The sequence below is a fragment of the Vulpes lagopus genome, chromosome 4 (assembly GCF_018345385.1).
Source record: "Vulpes lagopus strain Blue_001 chromosome 4, ASM1834538v1, whole genome shotgun sequence".
NCBI lineage: Eukaryota > Metazoa > Chordata > Mammalia > Carnivora > Canidae > Vulpes > Vulpes lagopus.
In genome coordinates, this window is record NC_054827.1 from 77,942,991 (window position 1) to 77,963,047 (window position 20,057).

Consider the following 20,057-nt stretch of genomic DNA (forward strand, 5'->3'; position numbering starts at 1 on the left):
TGAGCCAAAGGTAGACACCTAACAGACTGAGCCACCCAGGCACCTCAGTACTAATGATCTTTATCCATTATTTCCAAGCCTACAATTCACCAATTGAGAGAGAGCATGAGCAGAGAGATGGGCAGCAGGAGCAAGAGGGACTGTTAGGCCATGGCACTCAGAGAGGTACGGCTCTTGGGAAAGATATATTATAGAGGCAAAGAGACAGATAAAATCTGGCAGCAATGTCTTTCAGGGCTTACATTCTTTTATGTATTCCATTGTTTCAAAGCGTCAGACTACGAGGCTATGTGGGTAGATGAAAACAGCATTTCTGTCCTAAAAACCTATAGCAGAAGCATGCTATTAATTACGGTTAACTCTGCTGTGTATATAGACCTTTATATGTATGTTACTATGTAAATGAACTTTAAATTAAGCTTGATATTTACAGAGATTCCAGGGGGGCCTGGGTGGCTCAGGTCATGATTCCAGGGTCCTGAGATGACTGACAGGGCAGACAAATCTGAGAGCTGTGCCAGGACACATGAGAAAAAGTCAAGACTTGAAAAATGATTTTTTTAAAAGTGTGATTATTATAATCATAGAAGAGATAAGGTATAGTGATAAGTACTCAAAATACTTTGGTATCTCTGATTCTAGAACAATGGGAAAATAGTAAAGAAAATGTCTCAGACTAAAAAATTCAATTGAGCAGAATACAACATATCTGTGGACTTAAGGCACCACCAAGTACTAGACAAATTTAAAGAAAAAATAGCTAAACTGTATGTTCCAACCAAACTTTTACATTACAGAAAGAAAATTTTAAGATCTATAAGCATTTAAGAAGGTGAAGAATAAATTTACCTAAATGGAAAAATAATTTCAAGCTACTCTCTGAATACAAAATGCCAGATAATAATAATGTATTTCCTGAACTCTGATATGAAAAATAATATCAAGCACAAATAATAAATTATTTAGGAGCATCGAATAAAATAAACACTGCTTGCAACAGAATTAGCACAATGGAGGAAATGTTTGATAGACAAAAACATAGACAAAAACACAAAGGGGAAAAAATTGAGAACATAATGCACATGTGAAAGACAGAAAGATCCAATAAGTTAATTGGTATTCAGGAAATAAAGAACTGCCCCAAATGGAAAGGAATAAAGAGGTTGGTTTTTTTTTTTTTAAGATTTTATTCATTTATTCATGAGTGACACACAGAGAGAGAGGCAGAGACATAGACAGAGGGAGAAGCAGGCCCCATGCAGGGAGCCCGATGTGGGACTCGAACCTGCGACTCTGGGATCACACCCTGGGTTGAAGGCGGTGTTAAACCACGGAGCCACCCAGGCTGCCCTAAAGAGGTTTTTAAAGATGTAAATTGAAGAAACATTTTCTGAAACTAAGGCAACAAAAAATCTTCATACTGAAAGAACACAGACTTTTCTAAGTATACAAATATATAAGAAAAGTGTAAGAAAAGATGGATAGATTCTACTACAATTAAAAGATGGAAATCACAATTTGACATATTTAACCAAATACTACAAAGGAAGATATCTTTAATAGAAACAAAGTTCTGGGGATCCCTGGGTGGCGCAGCGGTTTGGCGCCTGCCTTTGGCTCAGGGCGCGATCCTGGAGACCCGGGATCGAATCCCACGTCAGGCTCCCGGTGCATGGAGCCTGCTTCTCCCTCTGCCTGTGTCTCTGCCTCTCTCTCTCTCTCTCTCTCTCTCTGTATGACTATCATAAATAAATAATAAAAAAAAATAGAAACAAAGTTCTCATAAATCAATAATAAAAACAGAAAAACAATGAATATGGACTATTTATTTATTTTTAAAGATTTTATTTATTTGAGAGAGAAAGAGAGAGAGAGTGCTTGCACAGTGGGGGGGGGGAGGGGCAGATGGAGAGAGAGAAGACGACTCCCCACTGAGCAGGAAGCCCACCACAGAGCTGGATCCCAGGACCCTGGGATCATGACCTAAGCCAAAGGCAGATGCTTAACTGACTGAGCCACCCAGGTGCCCCAGGATTCTGCAATTTATAAGATAGGCACAAACGGCCAATAAATATACAAAAAGTATATTCAAACTCTCTGGTCTCATGAAAGTAGTAGCAATAAAAACAATATTTCATTGCATATGTTGGTTATATGTCAACTTGACTGGGGCATGGAATGCTCAGATAGTCAAAGATTATTCTGGATGTGTCTGCATAGGTGTTTTTGGATGAGACTAACACATCAATAGATAACCTGAGTAAAGTAATGTGGGTGGCCTTATCCAATCAGCTGAAGGCCTGAATAGAACAAAAAAACCTGACGCTCCCCTGAATTAAAGGGAATTCTTCCTGCCTGATGGCTTTAGAAGTGGATACTGGCTTTTTTCCTGCCTCAGACACCAACTGAAACACTGGCTGTTCCTGGGTATCAAGCCTGCTGGACTTTGGATCTATTCTCCTAGGTCTCTAGCTTGCTGACTTTCCTTGTAGACTGTGGTAATCGCTGGCCTCCATAATCTCATAAACCAATTTCTTATAATAAATTTATACTCTCTAACTACCATCTATCTCTCATTTATCTATACCCTATTGGTTTTATTTCTCTGAAGAACCCTAATATATCACATTTACCTGTCAAAATCATAAAGCTCACAATCAAGACTAGCACTGGTGTTGGGAGACTGGTACTCTCAAGAAATATCATTAAGACTGTATTTTCAACCTTTCTGGATGATAGTTTTGTAATTTCAGTATCTCTAAAAACTTCTTATCTTCAGCAATTTCATTCTAGGGAGTCTTGTGATGTGGAAATGTGACATAGCACATTTGCTGCAGATTTTTAAATATTAAAAATGGTGATAGGGAAGAACTTAAATGTCCGATTTTTTTTTCACCCTTCTAAAGTATACAATTTAATGATTTTTAGTATATTCACAGTTAATGAAACTATCACCATCATCTAATTCCAGAATATTTTCAGCACCCAGAAAGAACCTCGAACTCCTTGGTAGTCATTGCCCAGAATTATCCCACAGATCCTGTACCTGTGACCTCTAATCCTTGTACCTTTAATCCATTTCTGTTTCTATTCTGGATAGAATAATAGGAGTTGCCTATTGTGGACATTAAATGACAAATGTTATGATATTCTATCTTGAGAAAGATACTGTGACGCCAGTAAAAAAATGTGGAGGTGCACTTAATTGTATGGGAAATTCTAATGATACAGTAGTAAGTGAAATAGGGAGGAGACAAACAGATAAACAGAAACTGATAAATAGAAACTATCAACAATTAGAAGTGCTAATATTGGAAAGATGGAGATATATCTAATTTTTATTTTAAAAAATTATATTTCTAAGTTTTCCATAATTTCTAAAACACTGATTAATTTTATAACATGAAAAGAAAATTATATTAAGAAAAAGAAATAGGAGGCAGATACCCTTATCCTGAGAAGTTAAGAAGCAAAAAATACAACTGAAAAATCAACTGTCAGAAAAGGCTTTTAAACCAGGAACAGCTTTCTTAAGTTGCACTAAGTATCCTGTTTGACACACTGTTTATATTTGTGGGCATTTCCTTTTTCATTAGAATTATCTTTAACAGAACTTCCTCTATAAATAACTGATTTGTTTCCTGGACTAATACACACTTGACTGTTTGTGGTTGTAGAAGCTTTTTCAGTTTTTCAAATGAGAATTTTTGAGATATTGCAAAATACCTTGTAATAAAGAACATCTGAAAATGAGGCTGACCAACTTTTTCATTTGATCCCAAAAATTTTTAAAGGAAATAAGATAAAATGCCATTTCACAAGTGTCTCTACCAATATAACTCCACCTCCTACAGTTTTACAATTATCTCTTTGCTAATGCTTTATTTCACTTGATATTTCTAATGCCTAAGTTCTTAGCATTTTGCATTAAAAAGTCATCATTAGTCTTCCTGATTCTCCCTCTAGTTAATAAATTAGGATGAATACAGGCTGAGGTTCTCGTTGCAACACATTTCCCCCATTCTGACCTTGAGTAAATCACTTTAAATGTTCTCAACATGTTAACTGTACTGTTATTGTACTTGGAAAATTTAATTAGCACACAAAATACTTAAAATGATTCTCTGAAATGATCTGATATCACACAAAAGCCCATGTCATACATTAAAATGTAAAATTTCCTTGAAAATTGATAGGAGAATGATGTGTTAATAGAGAAATAAAAATTCAAGGGAGACAAAAGTAATAGCCCTAATATAGCCAACCGCACCTTTAAAAAAAAGAAAAAGAGGAAACAAACACTCTTCAAATTATTGGAAAACATGAACAAACAATCAGCAAATTTAATGCAAGGAGATGAACAAGCAAGTGATAAAAGAAAAATACTAAATAAAGCTATGCGAAGATATATAAATGAGACAATGTACTTAGTATAATGTTTGGTACATAATAAATGAAGCTATTAAAACATACCAATTATTAAAGAAATGAAAATTTAAAAAATATTTTTGATAAAATCTCACATTGGCAAACACTGAAAAAAACTTATGATGCCCAGAATTGGCAAGAATGTGGGGCAACAGGCTCTGTTGTAATTTGGGATTTGAATGCAGAGGTACATCTATTTTAGAAAATACTTTGGTAATATATTTTAAAGTAAAAAATTATACGTGTATTTTTTAAGTGAGCCATTCCATTGCTCAAAACTCATCCTATGGAAAATATTAACACAAGTATATCAAACAAAGCTTTACAGGTATATTCATTACAACAGTGTTATTAAAAAAACAAAACAAAACAAAAGAAACTAGACATAGTCCAGAAGTCTGCCAATAGAGGGCTGGTGAAATAAAGATAATAGAACATTTTAGGCCAGAATCTGATTAATATATATGCTGATAAAGAAAACTGTCACATAAATAAAAACTAAATTGCAAAATAGTATATATAATACCCTGCTTTTGTTGTGATTGTGTATGCATATGTGTATGAGTGTGTGCATACACACAGAAAAAAGGCAAAAAAACCCAACAAGTTATCTTTGGGTGGAAATTATAGGGGAGGTCATACATTAAAATGCCACTGTTATAACAGTAAGTACGAAGACTTGGAAAGAGGACTGCCCAGGTGGCTCAGCGGTTTAGCACCAGCCTTCAGCCCAGGGCGTGATCCTGGAGACCCAGGATTGAGTCCCATGTTGGGCTCCCTGCATGGAGCCTGCTTCTCCCTCTGCCTGTGTCTCTGCCTCTCTCTCTCTCTCTCATGAATGAATAAATAAAATCTTAAAAAAAAAGACTTGGAAAGATTTGTTACTGATACTAATGAAGTAATCATAAATAAAAATATTTATATGACACTACTGAGATAGTTTTAGAATAAACCTGGTTGTTTCTGAATATAGAAGAATACAGCTCCTCATCTTTCATCAAAAATGAGACTAAAGTTCTATTTTTCACAACTCACAGCCTTAGCAAAAATGATTCCTTGGAACTAAATGGATAGTTAATCATATACTTCAGATTATATTCACATGTAGATAAACTATAAAAATACCTTCCATGGAATCAATGTTCTGTCTGCCATAAAATTCATATGCTAAAACCCTACACCCCAGAGTGATGTAAAGGAGGTGGAGCCTTTAAAAAGTAATTATTGTAGATTTAGTCATGAGAGTGGGGGCCTCACTATAGGATTAATGCTCTGATAAAAATAGGAAATGCAGGATCTCTCTTTCTGTGCATGCCCCCAGAAGGCCACTCAAGGACATAAGCAGTGAGAGGGCTCTTACTAAGAACCTCACTATGCTGGCACTCTGATCTGGACTTCCAGCTTCCAGAATTATGAAAAATAAGTGTTTGTTGTTTAAGTCACCCAGTATGTGGTATTCTGTTCTATCAGGCAAAACTAAACAAGACAGTATCATAAAAGATGGAAAGCTTCAGAGGTATTTTTTTCCTTCGTTTATCACAAAAACAAAAAACTTCAACATCAGAGGCTGATAAAAGCCTCTGAGTTTCAGAAATATTAAAGACTGTATTTGTTTACAATCTTAAAGTCAAAGAAAAGGATAGAAATAATTTAAATAATAGTATCAGAATACCTAGAGGTAATAAAAGGATAAGCAATTCTTTAAGAATTTACAGGGTCAGGGCGCCTGGGTGCCTCAGTTGGTTAAGCATCTGCCTTTGGTTCAGGTCATGATCTTGGGGTCCTGGGATCCAGCTCCACGTAGGGCTCTCTGCCCAGTGGGGGAGAGTGCTTCTCCCTCTCCTCCCTGCTTGTGCTCTCTGTCTCTGCCTCTCTCTCAAATAAATAAATCAAATCTTTGAAAAAAAAAAAGAATTTATAGGGTCAGTAGTATTTAGGCAGGCTTATCTGATAGGTTACATGTACTATTTCATACGAGCCACACATTCACAGACTGATAAATGAGGCTTTCACAAACTGACCCCTCCTGTGTGCCAGACACTGCACATCCATCATCTCACTCAATCCATGTCATAGTTCTATGATACAGGTTTTTATCATACCCCCTCCACAGATGGGGAACTTATTTTTTTTTTTTAATTTTTTTTTTTAGATGGGGAACTTTAAACTCTCAGAGGGTAACCTGTGCAGAGTCAGAGAGTAAGAATATGTATGGTAGAGTCAGTATTTAATTCCATGTATATCTACCTCCAAAGCTCCTGTTTTTTCCATGTACTCCAATTGAAGACAATTTTACAGCTACATCTCCAGACATATTTAGTAGAGTAAGTTTGCTAAAGTATACTTTTTTTTTAGGTCCCTACATTTCAGTACCTGGGTGTTCAAGAATCAAGCATATATTTACTTAATAGTTGAATGCTTGTGTACTAGAATTAAGACTCAAAAGCTGATTTTTAATATGAACAGCAAGCTTCAAGGCAGTTTAACTTGTTCTAGTTTCATACCCTGGTCTCTAGTTTCATGTAGCCTTGAAAAATAACAGCTCACATGCCCAGCACAATCTGGTAGTCACTAGGGAAGAAACCTGGGTGGCAAGAAGAATGCAGCTGTATTTCTTTCAAAGCTTCATTTCTAATGAAAGCCCCAACTTGTAAGGATCCCAGTATTTGACTTGTCTCAGAGTCTAGAGTCAGTGCAGAAATTCTGCTCTTTGGTTAGGGGTAAGAATTAAGGGGTGGTGGGAGGGGATTGTTTATTTAAAAAAATGGAGGGCAAGTGATTTAACTTCATGGCTGTCTAAATTAGTGGACAATGACAATTGGTACAAACAGCAAACCAAAAAGCTTATAAGAAAAGCTGGGGTGGGGAACACCTGGGTGGCTCAGCAGTTCAGCATCTGCCTTCCACTCAGGGTGTGATCCTGGGATCCGGGATCAAGTCCCATTTTGGGCTCCCTGCATGCAGTCAGCTTCTCCCTCTGCCTATGTCTCTGCCTCTCTCTTACTATGTCTCTCATGAATACATAAATAATATCTTGAAAAAGAAAAGAAAAGCTGGGGTGTGGTGCCTAGATGGAGTAGTAAGTTGGGTGTTTGACTCTTGATTTTGGCTCAGGTCATGATCTCAGGATCATGGGATCCAGCCCTGTGTTGAGCTTCATGCTCAGCCTGGAGTCTGCTTGGGACTCTCTCTCCCTCTTCTTCTGCTCCCACCTCCCCAGCACTCTCTCCCTCTCTCAAATAAATAAATAAATCTTTAGGAAAAAAAACCAAACAGAAAATCTGCAGTATGTGATGTCCACAGAGGTCCTGAAAAGCTCCAATATGTTCCTGGGAATTTAGAAATCCACATACATGTCTAGGGCTGTGCTTATGCTCAGGAAAGACCCAAGAAGGCCTTAAGCTCTCTAACTACTGGTTGATCTTGAGTGTCTACATAAGCAGAAGTGAAGGCTAAGGGGGAGTTGTCAACTGCCTGATGGTGTGTTGAAGTCATGTTCTAACATGTACACAGAGCCCCTTGGCAAAGAATGGGAGATTTCTTGGTTGTAGACATTTAAGGAAATATCTATCAATCATTAACCAACCACTAACAGAACATAGATCAGTGGCTACATATCACAAAGAATGTTTGTTGAATTTAGTTTTATACATTTATAGAATTAGTTTATAAAACTCAATAAACAAGAAACTACTACTATCATGAACAGAAACAACCACCTGAGGAAAAAGAATATAACTTTCAGATTTTCCATATTATAATATTTAGAATACCCAGCTTTATATAAAAATCACAAGACCTGCAAAGAAACAAGAAAGTATGACCCATATACAAGAAAATAAAAGCAAGCAATAGTTACTATCAGTGAGGAAAACCAGATGTCAAACTTACTGGATAGAGACTTTAAATCAGCTATTTAAGATATGTTCAAAATAATAAAGGAAACCATGTCTAAAGAACTGAATGAATGTATAAGAATGATGTCTCACCAAAGAGAATACCAATAAAGAGAAAGAGATTGCTAAAAAAAAATTACAGAGTTAAAAAGTATAATAACTAAAATAAAAATTTCACTAAAGGGGCTCAATAGCAGTTTTGAGCAGATAGAAGAAAGAATTAGGGAATATGAAGATAAGACAGTTGAGATTATCAAATTTGAAGAACAAAAAGAAAAACAATGAAGAAAAATCAACAGAACCTCAGAGCTCTTGAGTCATCATTAAGCTTATCAACGAATGCATTTTAAGGGTCCTGGGAAAGGAAAGAAAGGGGCAGAAAGAATATTTGGAGAAATAATGGCCAAAAACTTTCCAAATATGATGAAAAACAATATTTTACACATCCAAGAAGCTCAATAAATTCTAATTAGGATAAACCAGAGGGAACCATATGTAGACGTGTCATAATTAAACTGCTGAAAGACAAAGAGAGACTCTTGAAAGCAGTAAGTTAAATCATATGACCCAACATTTCTATTTGTAGGTATATATCCAGAGAACTGAAAACATGTTGATACAAAAAAAACTTATACTTTTATATTGTGTGCAATTTTTGCAAAAAATGCCCAATCTCTGTCTAATTGTAGGAAAACATTAAATAAAACAGTTTGGAGACATTCTATAAAATAACTGACCAGTACTCATCAAAAAGTAAAAAAACAAGGGAAGACAGAGGAACTGTCAGATTGGAGGAGACAAAGAGGCACAATCATTGAATGACCTGTGGAATCCTGCATTGGATTTTGGAACAGAAAAAGGGCACTGCAGAGAAAACTGGTGAGATCTCAGCAAAGTCTGTCATTTAGTTAATAATTCTTTATCACAGTTAATATCCTGCTTTGAACATTGTGCTATAGCTATGTAAGTAAGTATGTGTGTACCCAGGATGAAGGGCATATGTGAATGTTGACAATTTTTGCAACTTTTCTGTGTTTAAAATTCTTTCAAAAATAAAATGTAAGAAGAAAAAAAGATTGATATCAAAAGAATGAGTTTAGAGGAGAGCTACTACGATAGCAAAAAGATGCAAAAACATGCCATATGAGGACATATTTGAACAAATCAGAAATATTTAGCTTGGAAAAAAAGGACTGTGATAAACTAGCTTATCAAGGCTTATCAAGTTGAGAATATGAGGTTATTTTTGTTTCTTGTTTGTTTTTGGTACAAACTCAGCAACTAAACATTGTGCTGGAATCTAAAAGATTTCTACTGTATGTGAAAAAGCTCTGGGAGGAAGTAAGTTTTTTCTCACAGATCAGTTCAACCATAAAGTAAATGAACATTTGTCTGCAGTGATGTGAAGGTTACCCAAAGATTCCATGGGGACTGGCTTCAATGCTTCATAAAGTTCTTTTGTCCAGGTTTTGCCCGGCCTGAAAAGAGAAGGATCTAGGGACTGAGAAGCCATGAGGGATGTAACTCAATGCACCTAATAGAATTTTTCTCAGAGAGAGAAAGCAGTAGTCACAAAAGCTAAGGTTGTTGCTAGGAGAGATAAAGCTAACAGAAGAGAATGAGATAAGATAACTGGAATGAGTTGTTCATCAGTACCCATTAAAAGGTCAAATAAACTGAATATCTGGAAAAAGAAGTTCAAGATACTTTGAACAGGGTTTGAATCATGTTTTTGAGGACTCTATTAAGGCAAGCTAGACATTTTCCAGCCCTTCAATACTGTGATTTTAAGACCTTGAAGGAGAGCATACTTCCAATACCTCTTTATTTTGGAGCTCTGAATGAATGGAAAAAGCTTGTCTGAAGCTGCTATCTCTACATTCATATGCTCTGTGTGTGTGTGCATACCCATGTGCAACAATACAGCCCACACCTGTGCAAATTTATGAAGAGATCTTGAAAATATTCCTCCTCCATAGATTTATGGCAATTTTCTCTAATCCTCAGACAATAAGTAAATATCCTCCCTATATTTATAAACATTTTTTTCATGATTCTCTTTTTAAGTAATTTAATAAAAATAAAGACTCTCATATGATATCATACTTCCCATAGAGCTCTATTACTTCTACTTAGTTCTAATTTAGAAAACACATATTTGTCCTCTGTATTAGCAACATTTCTCCTAATATAGCTAGCAAAATTAGATTGTTTTCAGAGGATTGGGTAATTTATAAAATGAGTAATTCAGTTCAGGATCAGGATAATCAGAAGAGATTATAATTAAGATCTGTTAAAAATATCAAGAGTAAAACATGATACTAAAAGACTAAGATACTGAAATACCAAAAAAACTAAAAAATTGCAATCAATATTAAAATTAATTAATTTATTTTTTCATTGTGAGTTAACAAATCCTTAGCTTAAATAGAAGAGAATTCACTTAGGCCTTTGCATGTAATATTTATTCTATAAGTATAAGCTGATTTTTGTTTAAGTTTGAATTCATATGAATTAGTAAGAAAGAGAAAAAAGCAAGTGTTTCGAAGCACAAACCAACCTATCATCATTATGCCAGTTTTACTGTTACCTTTATTAATGTGTCAGGGTATTGCAGCTGAAAGAAATACTGACATAAGTATAATTTCACTGTCCTCTCCTCTGGATGGCATGACTCTGACACTTTCTTAATTGTTCTATCCTTCCATAGCCACAGAGTTGTGGGCCCGAATCAATGGCTTTTCATCTATTTAGGGACAATTCTCGGGACTACATTCCCTTTACTTACACCCTGGCTCTTGACTCAGTTCTATATTCTTTTTCCTCCACACTTTACACAACCAGCTTAGGGATTTCTCTTTAGCTGTTTCTTTTTCCTAATGTAGCCAGGAAGCAAATCCAAAAAAAACAGGTGAATACTTCCAAAGATACTCTATAAACTACTCAGTAGAGACTACTTCTGGGTATTCTCAATAGTATTATTTCTGGCAATCAATGGAAATCAATCAAGGCCAGATTTCCTTTACTTTGACTTAATTTTAGTTTAGTTTTTTTGTTAACTTTGAGTATAGTATGATTCTTCATGGAGTCATAAGATCATCTGGCTCAGTGACAAAGAAGCAATAACAAGTCTATACTGGATTTTCTACTTAACAGACAAAAGCAAGTTTTGAATTTTATAATCTCTCTAGGACCTTTCTCCAGATCATGTTGTGTGATTTAAATGTAGATTAAAAAATCCATTAGTCATGGTAAATTAGAATTTGGTCTTTTATGTACATATAAGAACATTTTTTCTTATGAGATATGACAGTCATAAAGTATTTAAAGCATTGAGACATTCAGTATTATATGGTGACTTCCAAGTATTTTACTTTATAAAAAAAAAGATTTTTAAAAAAGATTTTATTTATTTATTCACGAAAAAAAGAGAGGGGGGGGCAGAGAGGGAGGGAGAGACACAGGCAGAGGGAGAAGCAGGCTCCATGCAGGGAGCCTGACGTGGGACTCGATCCCGGGTGTCCAGGATCTTCCCCGGGCCGAAGGCGGCGCTAAACCGCTGAGTCACCCGGGCTGCCCAAAGATTTTATTTTTTTATTTATTCATGGGAGACACGGCAGAGAGAAGCAGAGGCAGAGACATAGGTTCCCCGTGGGGAGCCTGATGTGGGACTCGATCCCAGATCCGCTGGATCATATCCTGAGCCAAAGGCAGATGCTCAATCACTGAGCCACCCAGGCTTCCCTAGATACAGTTTGATAATCATATCATCATGTAAAATTTTAATATACGCATGTTACAGCATAGAGAAAGCATGAGAGTTACCTCTAATCCCTCATTTCTATATACGTCCTTGGGTTGTTAAGGCTTTCCTATTTTCAGTTCAGATATTTACATTAAAGAGTAAATAAGCTCTACATCTTTTGAAAATTTAGTAACTTTTACCATATGTTACCAGTTACTAATCACTGGTCTCTAGTCTGAATTTCAATTAATATACCTGATATAATCTTCAAATATATGTTCACAATATAATATGATTTGTACCATCATAGGATTTATGAAAGGCTCTAAGTCTAATGAGGCTTCTATGCCGTAGTATTTAATCTGAAACTAGATACTCCACAGAGTTGATATTTAAAGGAAAAAATAGGTATGTTATAGGCAGAAAAAGGGAAAGGAAATCATTTGAGACATGAAAGATATATTCAAAGGTATCAGGCACAAGAGTTCATGGAAGATATCAAATGATTTCATTACAAAGGGTAGCTGGGGAGGATGGGTGTGAGGGATGCTAAAAGAAGCTAGTTTAACAGGTTCATGTCAACTATGGATGACCTAACAATCCATGATCTTGAAGATAATGAAAAGTAACTGTTGGGTTTTAAGTATCAGAATGATATGATCATTTCCATATTCCAGAATTTAGTGGATGAATTAAAAAAGGAAGAAATTAGAGATAGGAACACAAGTTAGGAGGCAACCCAACAGACCAAAGATGACAGAAATGAATGGAAGAGACAATGATGAAATAAGAGATGAAGATGAAAATGAGAAAGTGAATTAGAAGTTAGGCTAGAAAATAACTTGTGATTGGGACACCTCGGTGGCTCAGTGGTTGAGCGTCTGCCTTTGGCTCAGGGTGTGATCCCAGAGTCCCAGGATCGAGTCTCACATCGGGCTTCCTGCATGAAGCCTGCTTCTCCCCCTGCCTATGTCTCTGCCTCTCTCTCTCCATGTCTCTCATGAATAGATAAATAAAATATTTTAAAAAAAATATCTTGTGATTAATAGCATATGAAGTGTAAGAAGAAAGAAGTAGAAAAACTCTTAAGTTCACAGCTTGGGTACACAGGTGGATGGTGGACTTTTCTTAGGAAATACAGGTCAAAGCACACATTTAGAGGATAAAGTTTAAACAGGCTAAATATAAGATAGCTGTGTGTCATTCTGGTAAAGATGTTTATTGGACTTCTGCATATATAAGTCCCTAAATGAACTCAACTTTTCCAAAACACATTATAATAAAATTGAAAAATCAAAGACAAGGAGGATCTAAAAAGCAGAGAAAGAAAAGAAGCTTATAACTTACAAAGGAAGCCCCCTAATGCTATCAGTGAATTTCTCAGCTTAAACCTTGTAGGCCAGGACAGAGTGGAATGATATGTTTAAAGTGTTGGGGAAAAAAAAGTGCTAATCAACAATACCCTAGTTGGGCAAAATTATTCTTCAGAAATGAAAAAGAAAAAAGATTTCCCCACACAAATAAAAGCTGAAGGACTTCATTATCACTAGACCTTCCTTAAGAAAAAAGATGAGAGGAGTTCTTCAGGCTGAAATGAAAGGATGCTTTTGGTAGCCTGAACACATATGAAAATATACAGAGAAAGGTAACCATATAGTCAAATTCAGAATTCTCAGCACTGTATTGCCATGGTATGTCAATCACATAACTCTAGTATAAAGGTTGAAGAAAAAAGGACTGAAAATAAGTACAGCCTCATCAATTTTTAAAAGAATACACAATGTAGAAAGAGGTAAGTTGTAAAAGGAGGGGTAAAATGAAAGGGTAGAGTTTATGTGATTGAAGTTAGGTTGTTAGCATAAAATAGTTATATCTGAAAAATGTTTATGCAAGTCTCATGGTAACCACAAAACAAAAACCTATAGTAGACACACAAAAGATAAAAGAAGGGGATCAAAACATACCACTAAGGAAAACCATCAATTAATAAAAGAAGACAGCAAGGAAAGAAGACAGGAATATGGAACTACAAAACATAAAATAATAATATGGCATTAGTAAGTTTTTACATATCAATATACACTCTAAATATAAATGAACTCAGTTCTCCAACTAAAAAGCAAAGTGGCTGATGGGATAAAACAAACGAACAAGATCTAATTACATGCTGCCTACAAGAGAGTCACTTCAGCTTCAGGGACATAAATAGAGACTCAAAGTAAAAAAACGTTAAAGATAATCCCATCTGGTGGAAACCAAAAGTAAGCTGGGAGCTATACTTATATCAGACAAAACAAACTTCAACTCGAAAGGTGTAACAAGTGATAAAGAAAGCCATGATATAATAATGATAAAGGGTCAATTCATCAAGTGGGTATATAGCAATCATAAATACATCTGTGCTCAATGTCAGAGCACCCAAATATATTAAGGGAATACTAACAGATGTGAAGGGAGAAATAAACAATAATACCATAATAGTAGCAAACTTCAATTTCTATTTTCAACAATGGATTTATCATCCAGTAAGAAAATTGATGAGGAAATGTTGGACTTGAACTATAGTTAGACTAAATGGACCTACAGATACATACAGAACATTCAATCCAAAAGTAGCTGAATATACATTCTTCTAATGGGCATGCAGAACACTCTCCAGGATAGATCATATATTAGGCTACAAAACAAGTCTTAACACATTTAAGAAGACTGAAATCATACCAAATATCTTTTCATACCAGTGGTATGAAACTCAAAATCAGTAACAGGAAGAAAACTGGAAAATTCACAACTAAATAATATACTCCTGAACTAATAGGTAAAAGAAGAAATCAAAAGGGAAATAAAAAATATCCTGAAACAAACAAAAACAGAGACACAATGTACTAAAACATGGATTGCAGACAAAACAGTTCTAGGATGACATTTATAGTGATAAATACCTATGTTAGAAAAAAGAAATATGTCAAATTAACAACCTAACAACCTAACAAATTAACAACACCTCAAGAACTCAAGAAAAAGAACAAACTGAGCACACCATTAGCAGAAGAAAGGAAATAATAAAGATCACAGAATGTTGATGGGAATGAAAACTGGTGCAGCCACTATAGACAACGGTATGCGGGTTCCACAGAAAATTAAAAATAGAACTACCAAGGGTTCCAGCAATCTCACCTCTGAGTATATATCTAAAGGAAATGAAATCAGGATCTTTTTTTTTTTTTTAAGGATTTTATTTATTTATTTGACAGAGAGAGAGTGAGCGAGAGTGAGCAAGTGCACACAAGCAGGGGGAGAGGCAGGAAGAGGGAGAGGGAGAAGCAGGCTCCCCACTGCACAGAGAGCCCAATGTGGGGGTCCATTCCAGGATGCTATGATCATGACCTGAGCCAAAGGGACACTTAACTGACTGAGCCACCCAAGTACCCCAGGATCGTTTTTTTTTTTTTTTTTTAAAGATTTATTTATTTATTTTAGAGAGAAAGAGAGAGTGCACATGCAAGCTACACGGGAGCCTGGCTTGGTGGAGTTGGATGTTTAACTGACTGAGCCACCCAGGTGCCTAACCATGCAACTCTGAATCTTGGGGTCATGAGTTCAAGCCCCATGTTGGGCATAGAGCTTACTTAAAAAAATGTATATATAAAGGAAGAAATAACACCAAACTTGAAATCCTTTCCAGCTAATAGGGGAAGAGAGATCACTTCCTACCTGAATTCATGAAATTATCATAATCTTGGTTCCAAAATTTGACAAAAACATTTTTAAAAAAGCAATCTATAAATACTGATGCATTAGAGATCTACTTAGAGAAAAATCTTAATAAAAAGAAATATTTTATTACTATGAAGTAACCACTACACAACAAATGAGCTGCTATTTCACCCAACCACAAATCCTATCATTACTGTGAGAGAAAAGGTATGTTTTTAAATGATGATATAGACACACATGATTTTACATAAATAATATAGTAATTTGTATCCTTATATTGAGATTAAAGTGAAAATAAAAATACAGAATTAAAAAAATTTTTAAAACTATAATAAATTTACATAGGGATGATTTAGGAATTCTATGTGAATGGAGGACATAAGTAACCTACAATACTTAAAAAACCCAGTCACTTTTGGTGTAATAATCCCTATCATATTAAAACCATGTAGAGGTTAATGTATTTTACATTTCACTTACTATAATTGAGCTGATAATAAAAAATATTTTGCAAAAGCCTCAGAAGGCAAATACCTTAACAGTCAGTCGATTTGGACATTCTTGTATAATAGTTTATTTCTCTCTTTAAAAATCCCTTTAGAAGCACCCAAAGAATTCTTTTTTAATTAATATCACTTTCATCAGGTCCCATTTATCAAGGCTGGGTGGGTACACATGTAATGCTAAAACTGCTGCCAGATAAGTTCTGTCTTGCCAGGAAGCTCATGAAAGGGATGGGCAGCTGGCCACCAGTGTTTGTCTCATGGTTCCTTTGTATCTGACAGAGAATGATGTTGAACTTTCTGAAATTAGTCCTGGCTGCCCAAGACTTAAATCAATGCCAGGGCTAACAAAATGTCATAACATAATATTAAAAAGACATAATAATTCCCTTCTAAGAAGATTAGGCTTTTAGAATTTTATATGCACAAAACACATTATAATGCTATAAAGTAATCAGTATGAGGGAATCTTACTGAATCTCAATAGAAAATTACTATATATGGCACCTCAGTGTGTGTGTGTGTGTGTGTGTTACTTACCTAGTTTCCTTGGTTGAACATAGTGTGGGATATGTGTGTGTGACTGCCTGTCAGTGCAATACATTTGCATACATCAATAACAATTATTTATTACATAATAATGGACAATTATAACTGATCAGCGGCAATAATGGTATTGAAATGGCTTCTGCTTATACAGTACTTTTACTTTCAAAGATTTTTTACACCTATTAATCAATTTCTGTCTTCATAATAATCTGTGAGATAATCAGGTAAAATTGTCTTCATAAGATTGTGAATAAGTTATTCTTTCTTACTTAGAAATGTTACTTTTTCATTACACAAAAGAACCTGATTAAACTTTATTATTAAACAAAAGAACCTGATTAAACTTTATTATTTAAAAAGTGTGTGTGTGTGTTTTTATTGATATAGGATCAATAAAGAGTCCTGATACCAGATTCAGGGGGTGCTTGTGTGGCTCAGTTGGTTAGGCGTCCAACTCCTGGTTTTGACTCAAGACATGATCGTGAGGTTGTGGGACTGAGCCCCACGTTGAGCTCTGTGCTCAGTGTAGAGTCTACTTCAGATTCTCCCTCTCTCCTTCCCTCAAATAAATAAATGACATCGTAAAAAAAAAAGATACCAGATTCAGGATTAAGGCATGTATGTACATGTGTGTATAGAGATTTATTACATTTTAAGACTATTAGTGTACTTTAGTAAGAACATATGAGAAGGTCCCAGTTGACCTTGTCTCCTTCCCGTGGACTTTTGCAGACACTCTCTATTCACTCTGATACAGTCTTTCAGTATTTAAGGATATTATGGATGACAGTGACTGCCATCCACCCTGTCCCAACCTCCTCCAAAATATCAGACTCCTTAGATAACATGCTCTGTATTTTTTCAGATTCTACTCTTCATCAAAACTTCCATAGTTGCCTGATTTTACTGAGTATTCTTGTCTCAATCTAGTAAACTGAGTTATGCTACGGCACAAATTATTGTGAACTGTCTAATACCTCAACTCACCTGAGAAAATTGCATCTATCAAAGAAACTAGAAAGGCAATAGTTTCTTCCTTAAAGGGATAATTAGAGGAAGGAGAGAGTCAGTCAGTCTGGTAGGAAAGCAAAGGTCTTCCTGGTATTACTTGTTCAGTCCTACTGCTCAGTCAACTGCTTCACCATCTACCAATGATGCTGTCTGGGTACACAGAGGCTAAGAAGGCAATGAGTTCTGCCTGGATGTACTTACAGGTCACCGTGAATGAGTCCATAGATCTGTGGCATGCTCAGATGATAGATTCCTCTCAAAATCACTATGAGGAGAATCACCACAAAAGCTGGAAGGCCCCAACTCAGAAGGAAAAACAGCAGATATCGCCGCTCTGTATGTTCATCATTCATCACCAGCACATACCAGAAATTCACAGACTAAGGAAGGAAACAGAACATAAAATGAACAAGTTCTGATCTAATGGCACAGGACACAAACTCACCTGGCTTGGACAAAGAGTTATTGACTAACAAAGGGCTAGCTAGCATTACTTAATAATTATTTTTGTTTTGATTTTTCTTCATTAGTTCACATTTTCATTCCCTCATCCACCCAAGAAATTCAGGATACCTGCAAATCTTGAAACACTGAAAAATATTTATTGTACTTTTTATTTTCCTTAGTTTGCTTTGATTTATTCTCAGCTATAATCATCTGTGATTGTTCCGTGCATGTGTCTTTGAAGAAACATACAAACCTACTTCCCATGTGAACAACTTCATAATAATGAAGTGAATATAGCCCTTTGTTCCAGACTTTTTGACAATCTTAAAAAGGATTTTTTTTTATATATTTCAGGAAGTGTGCAGGAACACATGGAAGGACGGGCACAGGGAGAGGGAGACAATCTCAAGCTGACTCCCCAATGAGCAAGAGCCCTACATCAGGCTGGATCTCATAACTCTGAGATCATGACCTGAGCCAAAATCAAGAGTCGGACACTAAGTGACTGAGTCAGCCAGGCGCCCCTGACAATTTTTCTTAAGGCCTTATCGTATGACAGGGCTAGACTCTTTTCCAGGGAATGAGCATATAATTGTGAAGATAGCCCCATGTCAGTTCTCAGCAGGAGACATAGATGAGTAAACAGAAAATGACTCCACAGAGAAAAAAGTACTGCAATGAGGTAGGTTTTGCACGTGTTTTTATTTTTCAGTTTATATATTCTTTTTTTTCATTCATTTACCTGACTTAAATTTCAGGGACCAGTCCAAGTACAGGGGATATAGCAGGGAAAGAGGGGGGGAGTTTTTATTTACTTTTTTGTATGTTTCCAAACAAGTGGGAAAGAGGCCATTAAGGAAAATATCTATTTTATATTTATATCATGTTATATTGATTATTTCTTATTAAGATAAAAATATAAAAAAGATAAGTATTTAGAGAGTCAAGGGACTAAGGTACACATTAGATAAACAGGGCAGGACAATGAAATGTTCTTATTGGTCCCAAATACCACACTTAGCTCCTAAACCTAAGCCAAATCTGGAACTTCTACATTTTGCCTTCTTCTGTTCTTTTGCCATTAGAGCACTTACGTTTAATTATCATTTAGTACAGAAACAACACTAAATGTCATATGTATTTCACACAATGATATGTCTTCACTAGATAAATCCCTTCTCAGGGTCACACAGTGGAAAAAGTGTGAGTAGAGATAAATTACATATATCTGCATACATACATATACATGTAATTATATGTACATCAGAGGGATAATCAGTAGCAAGTAGCAACAGTCCCATAGCTTTAGTTTCCTCAGGTATACAATGAGGTTACTATAAAGATTAAATGCAATATAATGTATAAAGTGCTGAGCACATAGTCACCTTTGGAAAAATGTTGCCACCTCCCTTAAATCTCCTATTGGGATGTTAGTGTAAAAAACAAAAGATAAATAGTTTAAGACCAAAAGTAAGCTGTGATACAATGGAAACTCTTTCTGTGTGGTAAATAAGCATGCCTAATGTTCACAGGAAGGCTTTTAGGCACTGTTTACGGAGGCTTCCAAGTAAGCCTCTATCTGGACCATATCAGCCTTGAGGGATTAATATTTATTGGGCTAAACCAGGAAAAAATAAAAATGTTTGGTTACTTAGATATTTCTGTCTCTGAATTTTGTTTCCTGTCAGCACTCCATATCTTTATGTACATCTGTATATCTGTAATTATGAAGCATGTTTTGAGTTGTTGCTTATGTAAATT

At 35.6% G+C, this 20,057-nt stretch overlaps 1 protein-coding gene across 4 annotated transcripts in view; it reads right to left on the bottom strand.

Annotated features, from left to right (window-relative positions):
* ADGRV1 (adhesion G protein-coupled receptor V1) overlaps positions 1-20,057 on the bottom strand; it is a 530,856-nt gene that overhangs the window by 156,571 nt on the left and 354,228 nt on the right. For all 4 annotated transcript variants that reach the window (XM_041752702.1, XM_041752703.1, XM_041752704.1 and 1 more), the window contains one exon: positions 18,051-18,229. In XM_041752702.1, coding sequence (XP_041608636.1) covers positions 18,051-18,229 — 179 coding nt within the window. The remainder of the gene's footprint in view (positions 1-18,050; positions 18,230-20,057) is intronic.